Source organism: Vicugna pacos, chromosome 14 (assembly GCF_048564905.1).
Source record: "Vicugna pacos chromosome 14, VicPac4, whole genome shotgun sequence".
In the NCBI taxonomy this organism is placed as follows: domain Eukaryota; kingdom Metazoa; phylum Chordata; class Mammalia; order Artiodactyla; family Camelidae; genus Vicugna; species Vicugna pacos.
This window is the reverse complement of record NC_133000.1, coordinates 73,472,126-73,492,693: the sequence shown is the minus strand read 5'-3', so window position 1 is coordinate 73,492,693 and position 20,568 is coordinate 73,472,126. Positions and strand designations below refer to the sequence as shown.

At 62.3% G+C, this 20,568-nt stretch overlaps 2 protein-coding genes across 2 annotated transcripts; one reads left to right on the top strand and one right to left on the bottom strand.

The window, feature by feature from the left end:
- On the bottom strand, positions 1–11,147 carry GRK1 (G protein-coupled receptor kinase 1). The gene is made up of 7 exons (XM_006218185.4): positions 10,449–11,147; positions 9,087–9,214; positions 6,593–6,750; positions 5,828–5,911; positions 3,329–3,453; positions 1,370–1,571; positions 1–296 (listed from the first exon to the last, which is right to left on the bottom strand). Exons 1-7 carry the CDS (start codon positions 11,145–11,147, stop codon positions 1–3), a joined length of 1,692 nt encoding a protein of 563 aa, XP_006218247.1.
- Positions 11,148–13,570: 2,423 nt separating this feature from the next.
- Positions 13,571–18,770, top strand: ATP4B (ATPase H+/K+ transporting subunit beta). The gene is made up of 7 exons (XM_006218184.3): positions 13,571–13,696; positions 14,152–14,280; positions 15,368–15,481; positions 15,580–15,779; positions 16,589–16,645; positions 17,640–17,741; positions 18,258–18,770. The coding sequence occupies exons 1-7, from the start codon at positions 13,585–13,587 to the stop codon at positions 18,417–18,419; spliced, it is 876 nt and encodes a 291-aa protein (XP_006218246.1). The 5' UTR covers positions 13,571–13,584; the 3' UTR covers positions 18,420–18,770.
- Positions 18,771–20,568: the final 1,798 nt, after the last annotated feature.

Below are 20,568 nucleotides of genomic sequence, written 5' to 3'. Positions count from 1 at the left end.
CTAGGACACCAGACACATTCCCGACTTGGACGGGGGGGTTGCCTGCACAGAGACCCCCTTCATGTCATCTGGCATCTGCCCATCAGAGCGCCACACATTCAGCTCCCCAAAGACACCGGTCTCAATCATCTCCTCTTGCCAGGGGATGGAGCAGGTGCCAGTGGCAAACTCTTCGAAGAAGTCTGTGTCTGCTTTGTCAAAGACCACCCCCTTGACCGTGGAAAAGGCCCCCACATCCTGGATGTTCTTTGCGTAGACGGTCCTGGAGTCCGGGGTGAAGGGGGGCACGAGCAGCCCTGTTGGGAGACGGGAGATACGTCTGCCTTGGCGGCGAGGCCCTGGCAGCGGGGCCCTGGGCGGCGGGGCCCTCGGCAGCGGGGCCCTGGCAGTAACAAGGAGAGTGACATTGGGGCCCCCCGGGCCCCCCAGGGCGCTGAGTGAGCTGGACACCCAAGTCCAGTCTGGACGACACTGCCTCTCGCCGGCACTCCCAGGGCCCCGTCACGAAGGTCAGCGTGCTCTCGGTGGCACCGCCTTCCCCCACTGCCGCGCCCACCCTCCTTCTCTGCAGACCCCCGTGCCGGCCTCCCCATCTGCAGGTCGGACACCAGGCCCCAACTCAGAACAGAAGTGCTCGTGCCTCTCACACCATTCCTCCCCTGGGCACAGACCCCGGGCTGGGTCCACCTGCCGGAGACTTGCAGGGGCCTCGGGCCTAACCTGCAGGCTCCACAGTTCTGACTCCTCGAGCTGCCTGACCTCCCCAGTCCTGAGCTGGGCTGGGCAGCTCTCCCACCTTCAGATCAGCCAGAGCAGCCTCTGCTCTCACCCTTCCTGCCAAAGTAGCTTCTACTGGGGCAGCGAATGCTCACTGCCATGTCCCTAGGCTGTGAGGTCACGTGCTCGCAGACCGCAGGCTCTGAGGGTTGACGCGCTTCTCTCACGAGGACACACGTGCACACACGCACACACGCACACACACACAGGTATCTTGGATGTGAGTTGACAGCAAATGCTGGTTGAATGGATGAGTTTCTCCCAAGCAGGCGGCTAGAGACATGCCACCTGGACTTGGGTCGTGGGCTCCTTCAAGGAAGCGCCCAGCGCCTCTGATGCAAAGGCGTGTCAGCAAGTTTCCCACACGCCCCATCCGAACTTTGCTGGCCTCCGCGAGTTCCCCAAGAGACCCGGGGCGCAACGGGGTGAACGGAGAACTGGCTGTGGTGCTTCGGGGCAGAGGGATGGTGGCAGGCGGAGCCCCAGCCAGGTGCCTGCCCTGGGAGGTGGCGCTGAGCTGCCAGATGCCAGTGGGACAGGGGGTCACCTAGCAGACCCACACCAGGCCCGAGGCGCACAGGCAGGACCCTACCGGCCTCCAGCTGCCGCCAGCTGATGTCCCTGAAGAGGGGGTCGGCACGGAGCCCGTCACAGCTGCCGTCTTTGAAGCCCAGGCGCGTCTCGGGGTCCTTCTGCAGCAGCGCCTCGCAGAAGCTCCTGCTGGCCTGGCTGAACTTGTCGGGGTAAGTGACTGCCTCCTCGAGGATCCTCTGCTTCAGCTCCTTGGTCTCCACCTGCACCGCGGACGCACTGTCTGTCAGCCGTGTCACCCCGGCCCAGCCCACCGGCATCGCCCGAGCTGCCACGACAGCCCCAGACACGGCTGCACTGACGCCTGCCGGCCCTGCTTTTGGGAGGGAGCCTGCACCAGCCTCCCTGCATGTCGGCCTTTAAAGGGCTCAGAACCGCCGGTTGGGCGTGAAATCGCACAGGTGAAACTTACACTCACATAACCTTTCCCTCCCGACCGAGGAAGAGAGGAACCTGAGGGAGAAGCCACCTGACAGGCCCGAGCTGGCACAGGGGCCTGGCGGCTGACGCCCACAGGGTCCCTGCTGCCTTAGAGAGCAACGGAGCAAAACTCAGAGCCACAGGACTCACTCCAGCAGGTCAGCCACCAGGGAGCTACCCGGAAGCCTCCACCCCACCTCAGCCAAAGGCTGACCGATTCCGCTCCCACCCAGTCAGGCTCACTCCCCCTAAAACCTCAGAGAACTGGGATCACCCAGAGGTGCTCTCTGGGGCCAGGTTCTGTCATTCATCATTAGAGACAGGTTCAAGACTGGTCCATGTCGAGGGTGTATCCAACGGAGGGACCATGCACGATGGACCACATGCAGTGGGGCCACATACAGAGGGAACCACATACAGAGGGAACCACAGACAGGCCACACATGAATGGACCACGTACAGTGGGACCACGCACAGGTGAACAATGGATAGACCACACACGGGTGGGCCACGTGCAGTGGGACCACATAGAGGGAACCACGGGTGGACCACGTGTGGAGGGACCACAGGTGGTTCTCTATGTACTTTGGGGCTGAGCTCCTGGAAGGGTAGTCATGCTCATTATCACACAGAAAACAGGGACCTGTGGGCCCAGTGAGGGCTCTGAGGTGGAGCTTCTATGTGGCCTGAGGCTGACGTGGCCCCCATACCATTTTGCTTTATTTTGCTCTGTGAGCTGTTGCAGGTTGGGGAGAAAACTGTTACTAGAATTGAAGGCTGAGGTGCAGGCACACAAAGTGACATTACGCATTGGTCACAGAGGGGTTGCACTCCTGAAGACTGGGGACTTTGTTCCCATACTGTCTCAGGGAAAGGGGTGGGGACTGGGGTTGGGTGAGGGCCACACGAGGAGGTCCAGGCAGAAGAAGTGACGGGTGTGACGCCCAGGCAGGCTGTGGGGCTGTGTGTATGGACAGAGAGGGGCTGCGTCTAAACTGCCGGTCACGCCAGGCCCCCTCACGCCCTGTGACGCCCCACAGACGACCCACAGGTCTCTGAGCTGAGTCGGCACCGGGCCCAGTGGGCCCAAGGAAGAGGCCAGTTTGATCCTTTAGTTTCGAACATTGATGGAGCCTCTGTATCATGCATTCAGGGTTCTGCTGGGCTGGAGCAAAGTGCCCAGGGGGTGTGGGGCTGCCACGCAGGAGGGACGGGGGACTGGGAGAGGCAGGGCGCAGCTGCTCCCAGCCTCCACCCCTGCAGGACACCCAGGGAGCCTGCTGTGTCCAGAGAGGGCCGTCTGCGGGGTTGGGGTGTCCAGGTTCCTCCCTCCTGACCTGGTCCTGAGTGTCCAAGGAGTCATGAGATGGCGTCACCATGTCCCCTCCTCTGCCCAGGAAGGACTGACCATAAGAAAGCTTAATGCTCCCCTAAAAGGAGGGTCAGCAGGTCACTGCGGGGACACTGCTCCCATGACTCACACACACCCATGGAGCTGGTGCCAGGACAGCCGCGGGGACACTGGCTGTCCACCTCCTACCTTCTCTCCGCGGGCTCGGAAGGGTCCTCTGGCTGCAATCATCTCGTACAACGTGACCCCCAGGGCAAAGTAATCCACAGAGAAGTCGTACTCCTCTCCCCGCAAGAGCTCCGGGGCCATGAAACCTGCAACAGGAGCGTGGTGTGACTCAGGGCACAGTGCACGGCAGGGCACTCACCTCCCAGAGCGGGGGCCTTGCACGGAGACACGTGGGGCTGCCAGTGCCCGGAGCCCCCCCACCCCCAAGGAAGCACTCCCCAGATGTGACAGCCAGACATCTGCCGACGCTGCCACTGCCGAGCGTCCCCTTGAGCACAGCTGCCCGGATGGGACCCCCCACAGCAGGCGGAGCAGCGTCTCAGGCTCATGCAGGACCCGGGGGTGGGGGCGGGGTCAGAGACGGGTGCTCAGGCTGCTGCCTGAAGGACACAGGAGGAGAGACGGAAGCCTCCTTGCTCCAAAGAGCCGCCCAGGTGCTGCATGGCCCGTCTGCTCCGCACCACGGGCTGGGCTCCACAGGGTGAAGGATGACACCCCCAGAGCCAGCTCCAGCTTCCATCCCCAGGTGCCCGAGGAGAGGCCAGCCCGGCGAGTGGGGAGGGCGGGCGGCAGCGGCAGCCTCGGGGCCGCAGTGCGCTGCCCTGGGGCCGGGGCAGGCACTGGCGCTGGGTGCCGGGGCGGCTTCTCTGCTGGGAGGACGTTAGACACTTCTCCCCAGAAGCAAAGCTAACTGTGCCCATGTATTGGCAGCCCTCCCTGGTCCTCCTGCGTTCACGGCAAGTTTCCAGGAGGGAGGTGGCTGGGCCACTGGGCCCGGGCTGCTGGGACCTCAGGGCCATTCTCCCAGAGAGGTTGCAGAGGGCAAATGCCACCACGCCTCCCGGCCCTGAACGCAACTCTGTGTGCTGCCTTTGCAGGGCAGTGCGTGACTGTCCTGACCACTCTGACTTGGGGAGAGACATGGTCAACTCACCACAACTTCTCCAGGAAAACGGGGCTCAGGGGGCCGCCGACCACAGAGACACCCCAGCCCCCTGGCACGTCTAGTTGGCTCCCTGCGCCCGGTCCGAGGACGTCTGTCTCTCAGGTCTCACGTGGCAAATATGCGTGTGTGTGGGTGCGTGGACGCCGGCTCAGCTTAGTGCTACCCTTCCAGGTCCACCCCCCTCCCCGGGGGGACCCCGTCTCCTCGCACCCTGAGGGGCTGGCAGGGTGTGCCACCCCACCTGGGTGGATTGCGGCTGACCTGGTGCAGAGCTGCGGTTCTGGGGGGCCTGGGCTCAGGGTGGGGGGGCTCCCCGGCTTCGCTGGATGCCAGGCCCTCTAACTCACACCCCAGCTCCAGCCCCGCTACCCGCCAGACCCTTGGCAGGCCCCTCCTGGCGTTCGGAGCCGCCAGGCAGCATGGCAGGGTCGTGGCGCCCTCTAGCGGCCGGCGGGGCCTCGCACAGCAGAGTCAGCCACACGGGGCTTCCCATCCAGGTTCTGCTGGGGGCTCTCTGGGACCTACAGATCCGAGTCCCCAGGCGAGAGCCCACAGGCGTTTCTGTCCGCGGCACACCTGGGAGAGGAGCCAGAAAAGGCAAGACAGGACCTTTCCCTAAAAAGCCACACACGGCGACAGGCCCACAGTGGCGACAGTGCAACCCCTCACAGGCCCCACGGCACGTGGCTGGGAGCATCTGGGACAAACAGACCCCACCGGCCCACAGGCCACTTTCTCCCTGAGAATCAAACAGGGAGGAAGGAAATTAACTAAGAATTAGCACCCTCAGGAATGTGGAGGGCGTGGGGCTGCTGCGCCGGTGCGAGTGTGAGCCTGCCAGGAGCACCGCCTCCCTGCTCCGGAGTCTCTGCTCTGCTGTCTGTGCGCCCCGCGGGGGGGTAAGGGTGCCCTGGGGGCACATGCACTCAGTCACACACACAGACACAAACGTGAGCACACACACAGGCATACACACAGTCAGACACATGCTCACAGACATACACACACACGGACACACAGGCACACTCACACGTGTACACTCAGACATGTTCCTGCACATGCACACACTCACACACATGCACACATGCTCTGGACAAGGGCAGCCTGGCCCCCTGCAAGACCAGCCCCCCCGCCCACGTCCACCCTGGGCCACATGAGGTGGGGGCTGGTGCCCCACGGCCCCAGTCTCGCCCACAGGAGGCTTCCCAGTGGAGCCTGGGCTGGGGAGGCGAGCTCTGTCCCCTGGCCCTGCGGTGTCTCACTCAGGCAGACCCTCGGGGTCCTCCCTGCCCCGGGCGCTGGGGAGCCTTCAGTCAGAGGCACAAGGGGATTTGGGGGCGAGTCTGAGGGTCCTCCCTGAGGTGGCTGCCCTCCCACTGGCCCGCTCCCCCTTTGGGGGAGGGGTAGCAGCTTCCCTACGACCCCCGCCCCCACTGTGCCGGCCACGGGACCCCAGGACCCCGGGCCTCGCCCCCACCCCCACCACTGTCCCCTCTCTTGCTCTCAGGTCGTACCCGGGGTCCCTGCGTAGCCCTTGGTCTTGGTCTGCCCGTCCTTCAGCTCCACGGCCAGCCCAAGGTCGGAAATTCGGACATTGCCTGAAAAGCAAGCGTGGGCTGAGGTCACATGTGGCTCCACAAAACAAAGGTGCCTGGGGTTCCCAGAGCCAAGGCCAGCCTCTGCACACACGTGTGCACGCATGGGCACACACGCTTGCACACGCACACCCGGGCGGGCCCCACTCCCCAGTCCTACTGCAGAAGGACCTATAGCTGGATTTCGGGCAAGGTCCACCCCAGCTCAGCCTCCCCATCTCTGCCTTCCTGAGCTCTGCAGCCTGTGGGAACGTCCGTGTCTGTCTGACCTGGTGACAGAAAGGGCTGAAGGGAAACCTATGTGTCCGGTATTTCCCGAGAGAACCCCAGCTCAGCTCCTCACCGAGCGCAGAAGGAAAAGAGCGCCAGAGGGCGGGTTTGGCCAGAAACTCAACCATTTACTAATAGTGCCACACTTGTCCACATCCTAGTCACGCACCAAACCGCACCCCAAATCCAACCAGAATCTCCCTGTGCGCACAGTCCCGTTCTGTCGTAAAACAGCTGAATGAACAATAAACAAACTTGAGATGAGTCCTGGTGCCGTTTAGAAACTTAACGAGCATTTGTCAAGGTCGGCCCACTACCAATGACCAGTCAGGCCACAGAGGTGAACCTGGACAGGAGGATGGGGGAGGGGGAGGGGAGGCCGGGAGGGGGAGGCCCAGCGGGGAGCCGCCTCACCGTCATCGTCCAGGAGCACGTTCTCGGGCTTGAGGTCTCGGTAGACGATGCGGTGCCGGTGCAGATGCTCCAGGCCACTGATGATCTGGGCTGTGTAGAAGACGGCGCGCGGCTCCGGGAAGCCCGGGTTCTCCTCATCCACATTGTAGATGTGGTACCTGCGGGCAGACCACGAGGAGGCCTGTGCCTCTCTGGCACGACTGCAAGACCTGTGCCTGTGGTCTTGATGGAAAGTAAAGTCTCAGGAGAACAGGGAGGCCACAGCCTCCCGTGCACCGTCAGCAGAGCGCCTGTCATTCTAGCCTCAGGGTCCAGCCTGCAGAGCCTGCAGCACAGCCAAGGCCCCGTGGCCCGCGTTCGCATCCTTACAGCCCCCTCCACCGCAGTGGCTATAGGGAAGACGCAGGGTAGCCGTCCTCACCCCATCGCCCCCACCCCGGCCCATGGAGCCTGGGAAACGGGCCCCACAGCCACTGCACGGTCACCAGCCGAAGGAGTGGGCAGAGGGGAGGAAGGCAGCCCATCAGGTGTGAGTGGTCACCACAGAGCCCAGGACGCATCTCGGCCGTGCACCAGACACGCAGACCCTCGTGGGCCTGCAGCAGGATGCCCCTCCTGCCCCACCCCAGGTGGCGTTCACATCTCACAGAGAAGCAAACCTAACAAATGAATTATTCAAACTGGACAGCAACCAAGGAGGGTAGAGGCAAGCGGAATCACAAAGAAATGAGAAGGAAACCCTCGAATCAGCCGGATTACAAGACAGCTGGAGCAACAGCGTGAGTGGCTCTTACGTGGCCTTATGTTTTGGTGGGGTGTGGGGTGAGGCGGGTACACTCTAGTGCAGTACAGCCTAGCAGAACATGATACAATGTGGTGTAATGCAGTGCAACGTACAGTGTGGCATCAGGCAGTGTGGTGTGGTATTGTGAGCACAGACAGTGCAAAACAGTGTAACACGGTCAGCACGGCACAGCGCAGCACGGCACAGCGGAGCAGTGCACAGCACGTGGCCTGAGTAGTGCAGTACAGCACAGTGCAGTCTGCTGTCGTGGAGTGTACTGTGTGTGCGGCAGCGTGGTGCAGGATGCTGCACCACAGCACAACACAGCGCGCAGCGCAGTGTAACAGCACAGCACCGCACCACAGCGCATAGAGTGCAGTCTGATGCAGTGTAGGACAGTGACGGAGTACGTGGCACAGCGCAGTATAGCGCAGAGCATGTAGCATCACATGGCGCAGTACAATGTGGTTCAGTGCAATGCAGCACATAGAGCAAAACGCAGAGTGGTATGAGATAGCAGTGCCGTGGTGTGGTGCAGCGAGAGCGGGAGAGTGCACTGCAGCCTGTAGCGCACCGCAGCCTATAGTGCACGGCAGTCTACAGCACGCTACCATGTAGTGCAGTATAACACACTACAGTGCAGTATAACGCAGCGTAGGGCTCCAGCACAGCGCAGCACAGAGCAGGTGCGTCCTCGACAGCCTGACGTGGTCAGCGTGGGGCGGTGTGATGTACCCCACACTCCTGGTACCGTGCTGCATCGCATACTGCAGCGTGGTCAAAGGTAGGGCGGTGAGCGTCACTACCACTTCTGCGCTTTGAGTCAGGCTGTTTGCCCTTCCCGGACCCCTGGCTTCTCTTCCAGAACTTGCGTGGGTTGTGCAATCAGGCCTCAGACCCTTATCGGGAAAAGGGAGCTGACAAGCTTACCTGGCAGGGTCTCGGCGCCGGTGAGCGCAGACGGGAGGACAGGGGCGCAGCGTGGCCCCTCTTGTGAAAGGGACGTGTGGCAGTCTTCCTAGTGTCCCAGAGTGTGGACTTAGTCTCCACAGCAACCTTTGAGCACCGGGATTTCGTCTCCACCCCCACTTTGTAAACCAGCACGCTGTAAGGCCAGGTTGCCCAGCTCACAGGTGGGCCTCCCTTCGGAGAGCAAGTGACCCGACTTCCCCCAGGAGCCCAGGGCCCTCAGGTCTCTGGCAAACACAGGCCCCGCCCAGCAACAAGGCCCTCTGGCTGCCCCTGCCTGTGACCAGGTGACCGCCAGGCCACAGCTCCCGAAGTCGGCCACATGGTGCCCCAGCTCTGCAGTCATCCAGAGCGTGGCATTGATGAAGCTTCTCCACGTTGGTTCCCCCTCAGAGAGCAAGGCCCTCGATCCCTTTATTCATCCATCCACTGACCAGCACCTGACCCACAGCCACAGACCCTGCTGCCCACCCAGTCCCCTGCCATCCCCCGAGCCCCTCACCCACAGGACCGGCCAACGACAGTCCCCCCGGGGACCTGCACTTTGCTGGGACTGAGGACACACCATTTGAGAACCAGCAAACAGGAGCCAGAGACGGACTTGGATGGGGGCAGGGCTTTCCCTCGTGGCCCCCGGGCCCTCGGCGCGTGGGAGGCAGCCCCCTGGGCTCAGGGACCCGCGCTCCACACTCGGCCCCGGCCTCCCATCCCGGCTCCCATGTTGGAGAGAGAACCTTTTACCTTATGTCACCTCCATTCATGATGGTCATCACCAGACAGAGGTCGGTCTTGGTTTCGAAGGCATAGGCCAGAGACACTATGAACCTGCTGTGGACTTTGGCGAGAATCTTCTTCTCCACCATCGCGCCCTGAAAATCAGGGTAAGCACCCAGACTTACGAACGTGATGCCGCCAAAACGGCCGAGTTCCACAAGCCAGAAAACGTCACAAAGAGCATCAGAGCTGCGGACAGATGCTGGAAGCGGTGGCACGAAGCAACTGCACGTAACTCAGAGACACACTTCACACGCCCCGCTCCACGCCAGCAAGATCACCAGCAAACCCGTCACATCCCAGGGCTTCAGGCTTCCCAGAGCCTCCAGCAAGGGGGCTCCCGCCACCCGGTCTTACGAGTGCAGGTGAGGGTCCCAGCAGGTCCCCTGGCAGCCTGTCGGGGGCTGACCCCCCCTCCAGCCCTTCCTGCTGCGATCCCAGCCTGCCCTCCCCACCAGGCCTCTGGACACAAAGGTCAGCCAGAGTCCACCAGCCAGGGCCCCCCAAGCCGCTCCACATCCCTGTTCATGGTCCACATGCATTGTAAAGCCCCTGAAGTCCATTTAATGAGTCTGTTCGAGATGGGCTGGGTTAGGAGAAAGCGTCCTTCTGAGGGAGGGACCCTCCGTGCGGGAGGAGCCCTTCCTACCGCCATGTGGGGAGTTTCAGGTGGATTTTACTTCGTGAAAGCTCTGTAAGGGTCCTGAACTCAGGACAGAGCAGCTGTTGTATTCTAACTGTGGACTGAAGTTTATGGTGGACGCCACGCAGGCGCAAGGGCAGAGCATCGTGCAACGGGAGGCCCCGCGGTGCCCGCTGTCTGCCCGCAGCACGGTCTGCTCCGTGCAGAGGGAACGGGACGAGGGCCTGCGGGACGAGATGCCCGCCGGGAGATGGCTCCTGAGATGCTAAGCCGCCTCCACGGACCCTCCCAAGTGGAGCCTGACGCCGATCGGAGGGCAGACCCCCTCAGAGCACCTGCCTCCATCCACTCCCGGCCCAGCACCACGGAGCCTCCTGCACCAGCTCCCCGTGCCGCCTCCTCGGCACTAGCCAGGGAAGATTCCAGAAAGCCAGAGTGGGGAGGAGACCGTGTAGGAGGGGCCAGTGCCGAGCCCAGCCGGACGAGCTGAGTCCCAGTGCAGGAGGCCACACACGGCCCACAGCCCCCTCCAGCCCGGGCTCGGCAGCTGTGCAGACAGGCTGACTCGGACGGACAAGGTGCACAGGATGGACATGCCACCCAGGGCTGAAGCAGGTGCCCCGCAGGGTGGGCCCGCCCACCTGCCCACCTGCCCACCTGCCCACCTGCCTGCCACAGCTGCCCACCTGGTACCCCTTCCTTTTCTTCAGCCGCTTCTTGTTCAGCTTTTTACATGCGTACATCTTGCCAGTGGCCTTCATCTGGCAGGCCGACACCTCCCCAAAGCCGCCACGCCCCAGAACCCTGAAGTCCAGGAACCAGTCCTCCCCCATGGGCTGGGCCTCCAGCCACTTCCACTGCAGGAACCGCAGGAAGTGCAGGCTGCCCAGGAACTCCTGGAAGGGGGTCTGGCTCAGGTGCTCCAGGGTGGCCTGCAGGAGGGGCTGGAAGGGCCCGTCCTCGCCGGCCACCGGCCCCTCCCTGGCCCGCACCACCGTCCCCTCGTCCAGGAAGCTGCAGAAGAGCTTGGCCTGGGGGTCCAGGTACTCGGCCCGGATGGCCTGGGCCTTCTGCGGCCGGAGGTCGTCGTCGGCCAAGTCGTAGTCCTCGACATCCTTCCAGAGCCTCAGGGCCGGCACGTGCCTCTCGTCCACCCTCAGGAACTGCTGGAAGAGCCGCTTGCCGATGGGCTGCTCGGAGCACACACTGCGGAAGTCCAGGTCCAGGCTCTCCCGGAGCCCCTCGCACTTGGAGAGCGGGGGCAGCTTCAGCCTGGCCAGGTACCTCCTGTCTCGGGAGGACGGGCCGCCGCTCCCGTCGATGCTGCCCCGGGCAGCAATGAAGGCGGAGTTGGCCACCACTGTCTCCAGGGCCCCGAAATCCATCCTGGGGCCCACTCCCTCCCGTCGCGTCAGGCACCGCGTCCCGAGCTGGCCTGACCCGCTGCCCTTGGTCTGTGGCCCGCGCCTGCCCTCTGGGGATGGGAAGTCGGCCCGGCTGCGGCCCCGGGAGCCCGGCAGACGCAGCTCAGGCTAAGCCCGCCCGGCCGGAGTGGAGGACGCTCAGGGCGCAGCAGGTGCCAGAAAAAGACAATCCCTAAGCTGCTCCAGATGGATTAGAGCAGCCGCCCTGTCTGGCTCCTCCCCTCCTTCTCGCAGGGAAGGACACACCCCCGACAGCCACACCACGCGGGAGCCCAGAGCCGCCTGTCTGCCCTCGGACCCAAGTCGAAGGGCCGGACCGTCCGCCGGCTTCCCCGTGGGGACACGAGGCCCAAGTGAAGGGAGGGGCCGGGGATGTGAATTCACGAAGACAGCTGTGTTTCCCCACGAGGCTTCACTTTTGTCCCTAGAGAAACAGCAAGTGGGAAGAAAATCAGCTATGCTAGGAGTTGAGGAGTGACCACCGGCCAGGGGGCCGGTCAGCCTGCCAGGACCAAACTCCACCCCGCGCTGACACTGAGAGCAGCTGTGTCACCATGACCAACGGCCTCAGGTAGCCCCGGCGCTGGGTGAGGGATCAGCCCCCACTCCCCTGGGGAGTGCTGGCAAAGCAGAGACACTGAGAAGCCAGTGAAGGCAGGGTGAGGAGCAGGAGGCCCCCAGCTGCACCCAGGGCTGAGGCCCCACAGAGAGCGAGGGGGGTGAAGAGGCCAGGGACACCCTGGGGGACACCTGGGGCACACCTGGGGCACATGTGGGGGACGCTAGGGACACACCTGAGACACAGCTGAGGCACACCCAGGGCACAGCTGCCCTTCCCCATGCCCTCTCCTGCGTCCCCTCCCCCCAGCGCGTGTCTGGAGAAGGTCATTTTGATAACGAGTGTGCAGTGCACACACTTTCCCTGTTGGGAATTCAGAGACTGAGTGTGGAAGATTTCAAAGACTTCCAGAAAGAACTCACCCTTTGCTCACTCCCAGAGCATCTCTGTCCTCTCCAGACCAGGGCGGCGTTTCTTCCGGGGACACCAGCTGCTGCCCTGTGGCTTCAGGCCTGGGCACTCTGGGTCCCAGGCTCGCAGGCTGTGGGCGATTAGACTGCAGCCCAGTGCAGCATTCCCTGTTTTTACGGCCCTAAAATCCCAAAGTTGTGAATGGGAACAGTTAAGGAACATGCAGAGGATTGGTCCATTAAGCAATTATGAGTTCAAGCTAAAATGGTGCAATTGCATCTGAATTCTGGGCTGTTCAATTTGCTGACAAACTAAATCATCCTGAAGAAAATGAGCATGACGGCTTGAGGGGTTTTCTTGGTCCCAAAGGAACCTCAAATTTGGCTGCACAGGTCCCTCAGCGGGAAGGCCTGGGAGTGGCAGTGAGGGAACCGCCTCACAAGGCCAGAGGTTGTGAGCTCTGCGTCAGTGGAGAGGCCTCTGCCGCGCAGCGTCTTTGCCAGGCTGCCCTTTCTACCTGGCCGCAGTCGGATGCCCCAGGGAGCGGTTGTCACGGCCCCCACTGGGCAAACCGCCAAGGCCTCCTGGTTCTGGCTGCATCTCGAGACGGCCTGCGGGTTCAGGCCCCACGCAGGCTAGCTCACCCAGAAACTCGGGGCTGGGATGGGCGCCCCGGGGACCCAGTATGCTGCAGGGCCGAGTGTCCCCAGCCCAGAACCTGCTGTGGCCCCGCAGCCACCACACAGCCCCCGAGAGCTCCAGGACCGTGGGGTCCCCTTGGCACACAATCTGCGTTTCAAAATCACGCTCAGGGAGTGGGGTGCGTTCCGTCTCTGGGCTGCACGGCTGTGCATTCCTCAGAGACACACGAAAAAGTCTTGAAGAGCCTAGCCCCCTGCCCCCAGCAACGGCTCTCAGAGACAAGGGCCCTGCCTGGGCACTGCCAGGTGTGCGCTCAGGGAGGGGCGCAGCAGGAAGGCAGTGGTGGGAGACCCCCGTGGGGCCGCCACCTCGGTCACCTGCTGCCCCTCGTCTCAGAGCCGGAAGCAGGTCAGTGACAGGTGAGAGTCGGGGTCCGGCCCGCCCTCCTGCTGCCTGCCCTTCACACCCTCCCAAAGGAGCGAGAGCGGGAAGAGCAGGGCACCTGCGCGCAAGGAAGAATTTCTCCTTCGCTGCTATCAGAACAGACCAAGTCAGGGCCAAGGGCGTCCGGGGCTGGGGGCCAGCAGCGGGGCCCTGACTTGCCCAGGGAGAGGGTGGAGGCACCTGACAGCGGGAGGACCTGCCAGGGCTGCCCGATAGCGGCGGCGTGATAACGCCTGCCAGGCTCCCCTGGGACCGGCTCCACCGTGCCGCTGACCTCTGACGAGGAGACTATAAAACCCCGGACTTTCTCCTCCTGGAGGAGGGCTTCCAGAAGCAGGGCCGATGGCAGCACTGCAGGAGAAGAAGTCGTGCAGCCAGCGGATGGAGGAGTTCCAGCGCTACTGCTGGAACCCGGACACGGGCCAGATGCTGGGCCGGACGCTGTCCCGGTGGGGTCCGTGCCGGCGGGGACAGGGCAGGGGTGCTGAGGACAGGACAGAGGGCCCCCCGCCAGCAGCACGTGGCTGGCGGCGCTGGTTCCCGGGGCCCAGGCCCAGGCCCTGCCACCTCCCTCAGCAGATGGCCCCATCGCAGCTCTAGCATCCCCAACCCCTGGCCCTGCGGGAGGTACTGCTGAGGACGGGCCCCAAAGCTTCAGCCTCAGATCTGAGAACAGCGCCTTCAAAGCTTGTTCCTAAAACTCTAATTTTTAAGACTTTTCAGCCAAGAGCCCAGGGCTCCTGTCAGGGCCAGGAGAACATGCTGGAACTAGACGGGGGTGGTTGCACGGCCTGTGTGTGGGCACACTCGGCACCGGGGAGCCGCTCGCTTGACGGCGTGGCTCTGTGGGCTTCCTGCGTGTCCTCCCAAGACGCACAGTGAGCCGGGTCTGCCCTGCCTCTCCCGCAGTGTGGATCAGCCTGTACTACGTGGCCTTCTACGTGGTGATGACCGGGCTCTTTGCCCTGTGCCTCTACGTGCTCATGTGCACCATCGACCCGTACACACCGGACTACCAGGATCAGCTCAAGTCGCCAGGTACGGTGCGGCTCAGGACCCTGCCTCAGGGCCCAGAGAGGCCGCCCAGGGGCCCCCTGCCCCTCTCCAGTGGCGCCAGGGCTTTGAGGGGTGCACCTGGGCGTGGACAACCTCAGCTTCGTTTGGGGAAGGTGACCCAGATCATAGTCTGGCCTTGGCTTTGGTTCCAGTTATTAAAACAGGTGTCTGTGCCAGATACGGTCTCGACACGGTGACTTTACACGCTGCTAAGCACAGAGACCTCTGATGGGGAGGCTGTAAAAGCCCGGGAGGACTGTCGTCTCGGGGAGGACACCCCAGGCACAGTTGCCGGGAGTCTAGTGGGGGACAGTGAGGGGGCCAGCTTTACCGAGCTCCACTTCCGTGGGAGCATCTCGCTCCCTCGACAGCAGATTAAATCCAGAACAGTGTCCTGTGAGCACAGGGGCTGCCCTCCTGTGTGGGGAAGGGCCGAGTCAGCACCAAACGAGAGAAGTTCGTTGGTGACAGGGACACGCCAGGGCTCAGACAGGGAGGCGGCACTTCCAAGTCCTGGGAAGGGGTTTGGACCCAGACATGGTCAACCCAGGGTGACCGCAAAAAACAAACAAAAAGTGAGGGAGGGAGGAGGAGGAATGAAGGAAGAAAAGTTTTTTCCAGCACAGCTGCTCAGTGTTTGTACCAGCATCCCTAACTCTGAGGAAGACACCAGGGTCAGGTGACGGCGGCAGGGGGCTGTGGCCAGGAAGGGGCAAGGGGTCCAGCCACCCCCAAGGACCTTCTGCAAGTCATCGTGACCCCAGAACACGCTACTGGGTGTCAACTTTTAGAACCAGCCAATGTGGAGGATTTCAATGTACCTTCAGAGCAGAACGTAACAGACGACAGACTTGAGAACGCACCACCTCAGAGTCTGTCCACCACCCAGGCGGGCAGGAGAGGCCAGAGCACCGTGGGGCTGCGGCCACCACTGGCACCCACGTTCCAGGAGGAGATGAGGCCAGGGAGCAGGCTGGAGCGGGAGGCGGGAGGGGAGCGGGGTGCTGGCCAACCCCACAGCCAAAGGCCTGGATGCGGCCAGATACGAGATGCCATGCTCTCCCCCCAGGGGTGACGTTGCGGCCGGACGTCTATGGGGATAAAGGCCTGGACATCTCCTACAATGTGTCTGACAACAGGACCTGGACGGAGCTGACGCGCACCCTCCACCGCTTCCTGGCAGGTAACGTGTAAAATGCACTGCAGTCCTGCCTCCTTCTCTGAGACACCCCCAGGGCAGCTGCAGCAGAGGCCATGCCCGCAGGTGAGTCTGTCCTGCAGGCTACTCGCCGGCGTCACAGGACGGCAACATCGACTGCACTTCGGAGAAATACTTCTTCCAGGAGCGCTTCCTGGCCCCGAACCACACCAAGTTCTCCTGCAAGTTCACAGCTGACATGCTGCAGAACTGCTCCGGCTCGGCGGACCCCACCTTCGGTTTTGCAGAAGGAAAGCCGTGCTTTATTATTAAGATGAACAGGGTGAGTGTCAGGGGGTGGAGGTGGCCGTGGAGAGGAGGGGCCAGGAGGTGGGCTGGGACCGAGGCTACCGCTGCCCCGTCCCCTCTCCCCTCACCCCTCCCACATTGAAACCGCCATCGTGTGCACAATGGCTGAAGAGAAGCCGGGCCTTGTGCAGGCCCTGGGAGGCACCTGGGACCTGGGGACCAGCCCAGCGCTGGGCGCTGAGAAAGGCTGACCATCAGAGCACAGTGGACCACAGCGGCACGTCCATGTGGACACAGGGACCAGGGGACAGGGAGAGGTGACATCTCTGTGGGGACCTGAGGAGGGTGGGGTCTGGTGGGGGATGGGAGATGACCCAGCTCCAGGCCGGCATCTGAGCAGTATTGTTAATTTTCCTTCCTAAGAGGCCGGGGTGGGGGCCACACATGGGTGCAGTGCAAACGTGCTCCGGGGGGAGCTGGGGTCTGGCCGCAGAGTGATCATAGGTGGAGGACGGGGCACACGGCGAGGCAGGTGCTGTCCTGGGCTCTGGGCACGAGCAGGAGCATGGAGGCTGTGACTTCAGGAGGCTGAGACCTGCGTGAATTAGGAGAGGCACACGCGGCCCCAGGAATCTGCATGGACCCTCCCGATCATGGCTTGGACCCTCCCATCCAGCTCTGCTGCTGCCCTGGTTGGCGGGGGGTGGGGGGGGCTCCTGGCTTTGAAGTAGGAGTAACACCCACAGGGTCCTTAGGACAGAAACCTGCCCCAGACCCTCCTCTGCACCCCGTCCTCACACCCACAGGCGGGCGCAGAGGCCACGGCCAAGCTTTCCCTTCCAGATCGTCAAGTTCCTCCCAGGCAACAGCACGGCCCCCAGGGTGGACTGCGCATTCCTGGTGAGTGTGACGGGCCGGGAAGCCCGCGGGAGAGCCCCCGACCCGTCAGGCTGAGAGCTCGGGTGTGCGAGCCGTCCCGGAGTGGCTTTACCGCGGGGAGAAGGACCCAGTGAGGGAAGCGCTTGACGTTGCTGCTCAAACAGCTTCGGGAGCAGCAAATCACTAACACGCTTCAGGATGCTGGTGGCAACTTAGAAAAACCAGCGCACTTCCACCGCACTCCTCTGTCCTTATTCACACACTCAAAAAAGCACGCCCGATGACCCACGCTGCCCTTGCTGGGCAGTGTGTGCGTGGGCTGCCGAGAGCTGGCATTAATTCACTCCAGCTCTTCTCAAAACCGGTTTTTAAGTACAACATGGAAAACTAAATTTGTCTTCACTGCATGTTCTCTCAAGTGCGTTTCACAATTATGCCCTCAGCCAAGGCTCCTGGCTGCCAGCATGGACGCCCCCCGGGCATCACCAGCCCTGAAGCCTGCAGCCTACCCAGGCGCAGGTTCCTCTATTCGGTTTTCCTCTTCCACTTTTCTCGACCACACGCATAGGCCGACTTGAGATTGTAACAGACACCAAGGTCTCATTCCCCGTTCTTGGATGAGCTCCAGCCGTCCAGCCGGCAGGCGGCCCGCCGACTCAGCGAAGGGAAGCAAACCCCACGGCAGCAGGCGGGTCCGTCTCCGGCCACGGCTAATCAGCCGGCCAGCCTCCCAGCTCCCATCCCAACGTTCTCAGCTCTGTCACCCTTTTTATCCCAAGACGACTTAAAGTGGAAAAAAATACAAGCTCGATAAGTCACCAGGCCTTACAGACTAACAAGTCACGGCCTTAGTGAAGAGTAGCTCTCGCTCACGGCAGCTGCACAAGATGGCCACCTGCCCAGCACACACACGCGGGTGCTCACACACAGCAACACACACAGAGACGCGCGGGTGCACACGCCTGCGCGGACGTGCAGGCCCCTCCTTGCTCAGGCCGCGCCTCTCCGCCCCCAGGACCAGCACCCGCGCCAGGACGCGCCTCTGCAGGTGGCGTACTACCCGCCCAACGGCACCTTCAGCCTCCACTACTTCCCCTACTACGGGAAGAAGGCCCAGGTGGGTGCGCCCCTCCCCAGCAGTGGCTCCGGAGCCACCTCAAACCCAGCAGTGAGCACAGGCGAGAGCCACAACCGCGCCGCCGCCTGTAAGAACGAGGCAAGGCATAGCCCAGCCCCTGACCTCGCTCTCCAGGTGCTTCCAAACACACACTCTCGAGGGTATCTGAAAATACATCGTTCTTGTGCAGAATAAATACCAAATCTGGTCTGTTACTTATCAAGGGCCTCCCAACCCCTTTCAGACAACTGCCTCTTTCAAGTCATTTTCTCCAGATCTCTTGCTTTGCCCTCTGGTTTTCTTAATAGTAACTTTCACCTAATATAATTTGGAGGTGAATCCGCCATTGGTCTGTCCCCTCGAGGCAGCTCTCCCCGTTTCTAGGCAGGGAGTCATTTTGTCCCAGGGCCTCCGGGGCCCACGGTGAGGCCAGTGAGCTGGGAGGTGCCCGCAGCTCTAGGGTCAGAGCGCCCCGCCCACGCCCACCAGGGTCCTGACCGACCGTCTCCGTTTCAGCCCCACTACAGCAACCCTTTGGTCGCCGCCAAGCTTCTTAACGTCCCCAGGAACAGGGACGTTGTCATCGCATGCAAGGTCCTGGCGGAGCACGTGACCTTCGACAACCCCCACGACCCCTACGAAGGGAAGGTGGAGTTCAAGCTTAGAATCCAGAAGTGACGAGCAGGAGGCTGGCCCGGCCCGCAGGGGCACTCGCAGACCACCACCTCCTGGCCACCGGCTCCCATCGTGCCCACCTGGCTGGAGCCGGCGCGGGGAGCAGACCGGCCTGTGCACCGCGCTCTCGGCATTAGAATCAGACTAGGTCTCTACTCCTTTTTAGAGAGGATTTGCAGAGCTGATAAAAACGTGGGGCCGACATGGTGACCTTAAGGCAGCAGCCGTCTGACCACCAAGACCCCGAGAGGACTTGTCCACCTGCACACCACTCTTCTTGCTGTAACTGGTTTTCCCGTCTGTTACTATGCAGACTAGGGATGCGCTGACGTGAAACGTGGGGTTGTGGGCATTCTGGAGGCTTGCTTTAAAAAGTGCAATTCCTAAACTGTAAAAATCAAGTTTATTAAATTAAACTCACCCTTACTCTACAAAAAACAGTCATGTCTTTCCTGATAAGGAGAAAGAACCGAAAAATCAAACGGCTCTTTCTTTAAAACTTTCAATGGCAAGTCAGGGAAACCACAGGACAAAGCAGAGCGGCTGTCACTTGAGAACACGTGGTTCCCGGGCGCAAGGGTGTCGCCAGCGCGGACAGACCCGAGCCCAGAGGCGGCCTCCCTTCCAACCTCCCGCCAGCCTCCAGGAGCATGAAGTCTGCAACGCTGACTTCCTTGGAAAACACTGAGATGAGGACAATCTGTCCAGAGACAAACCTGCTCTGACTCGCCTATTTTCACCCAAACCGTAGCTCGAGGCCCGGTGTCCTGACCCCAGACAAGCACCGGGGACACAGCCTGGGGCAGGCGCCGGGCAGCACCCCACAGCCGCGGGACCCTGGGAGTGTGGGCGTCTCCACCACGTGAGACCCCGGGGCAGACGCTCCTCCTTGCTGACCACCCCCCCGAGAGCCACTCAGAACCATCACACCAGGTCAGAAGTTAGGTCATCTCAGGTGTGCCATGACACACAGCAGGTCAGAGGTCAGAGGTCTAGTCACCCAGAAGCGACACCGAGGCTGGCATGGGGCGGGGCGGGGCGCAGGTACCTCCAAACGAATGAGGCCGAGGGGCTGACCCAGGCCGGACCCGCAGATCCCATCTCACAGGTAAGGACAGAGGCCAAGGAGGCCCGAGTCCCGGCATGTGAGGGGCTGCGCGTGCTTGGGGAGGGAAAGGTGTGTGAGATCTCGGTCCTGGAAGCACACAGACCACAAACCGCTCCTTGGGAAGAAGTTCTGGAATTTTCTGCCAAGTCGCTATTAAATACATGGGACAATCAGCACCTGGGGGAGGGGTGGCACAGGCTCTGGGGTCAGGGGTCAGAGGCCAGAGGCCGAGGTTCAAGCCTGGAAGTTTCTCCTCCCCAGTGGAGGTGAGCCATTTCACCTCACACTGATGTCACCAAAGCACCAGGCACACGGCAGGCACAGGCTGGGCGCACGCCGGGCACTCACTGGGCACATGCTGGGCACTCACTGGGCACCCACTGGGCGCACGCGGGGCACCCACATGCAGGTGATGGCATCTCCGGGAGCCACTGTGCTAACACCCAGTCAGCACTCGGCCCATTTAGCCACAGGCCCTCCTGTTAGAAACTCAGCACTCACTACCTTTAACGTTTCACTCCTTACAGAATGTGACCTTTATAAACACACATCCCCAAAGGTCACAGAGCACCACAGGGACACCGGGGGCCAAAGGGTGCAGGCGGGGACACCCAGATGGCGATGCTCCGAGATGACAGGGCCACGGCCAAGCACCCACCAGGAGAAGCAATGAGGAGATGGTGCCAGAACCTTGTCGCCTGCCCAGGACGGCCCCGAGAGCAACATGACCACCTAACCAGCAGTCACAGGCCCCCTCGCCCTTCCGAACCAGCGGCTGTCACCCTGGTGGGACCCGCCCAGACGCACCGGAGGAGGACGCAGCAGGGCGCAAAGCCCAGGAGAAGCCGGGCTGGCCGCACGTCCACCTGCACGTGGCGCTGAGACTCCCCGGCCCTCCGTCCCACAAGCCACAGGATGGTCGGAGTTACAGCCACCGTCAGGAGGAAGGGGCTCCGGCCACAGCCTGAGGGACGCCTGCCCCTGCTCAAGTCCACAACCGTCTCCTGAAACGTTCACAGATTCACTCAACCAGCTCGAATAAAC

Bases quoted from the DNA above. Each gene is read 5' to 3' on its own strand.
- GRK1 (XM_006218185.4), bottom strand. From the start codon at position 11,147: ATGGATTTCGGGGCCCTGGAGACAGTGGTGGCCAACTCCGCCTTCATT. The intron at 6,751-9,086 runs GTAAAAGGTTCT...GTCTGCCCGCAG, and splicing joins ATGAATGGAGGTGACATAAG to GTACCACATCTACAATGTGG. The intron at 1,572-3,328 runs GTAGGAGGTGGA...TCCGCGGTGCAG, and splicing joins TCCGAGCCCGCGGAGAGAAG to GTGGAGACCAAGGAGCTGAA.
- ATP4B (XM_006218184.3), top strand. From the start codon at position 13,585: ATGGCAGCACTGCAGGAGAAGAAGTCGTGCAGCCAGCGGATGGAGGAG. The intron at 13,697-14,151 runs GTCCGTGCCGGC...CCTCTCCCGCAG, and splicing joins CCGGACGCTGTCCCGGTGGG to TGTGGATCAGCCTGTACTAC. The intron at 14,281-15,367 runs GTACGGTGCGGC...CTCTCCCCCCAG, and splicing joins GGATCAGCTCAAGTCGCCAG to GGGTGACGTTGCGGCCGGAC.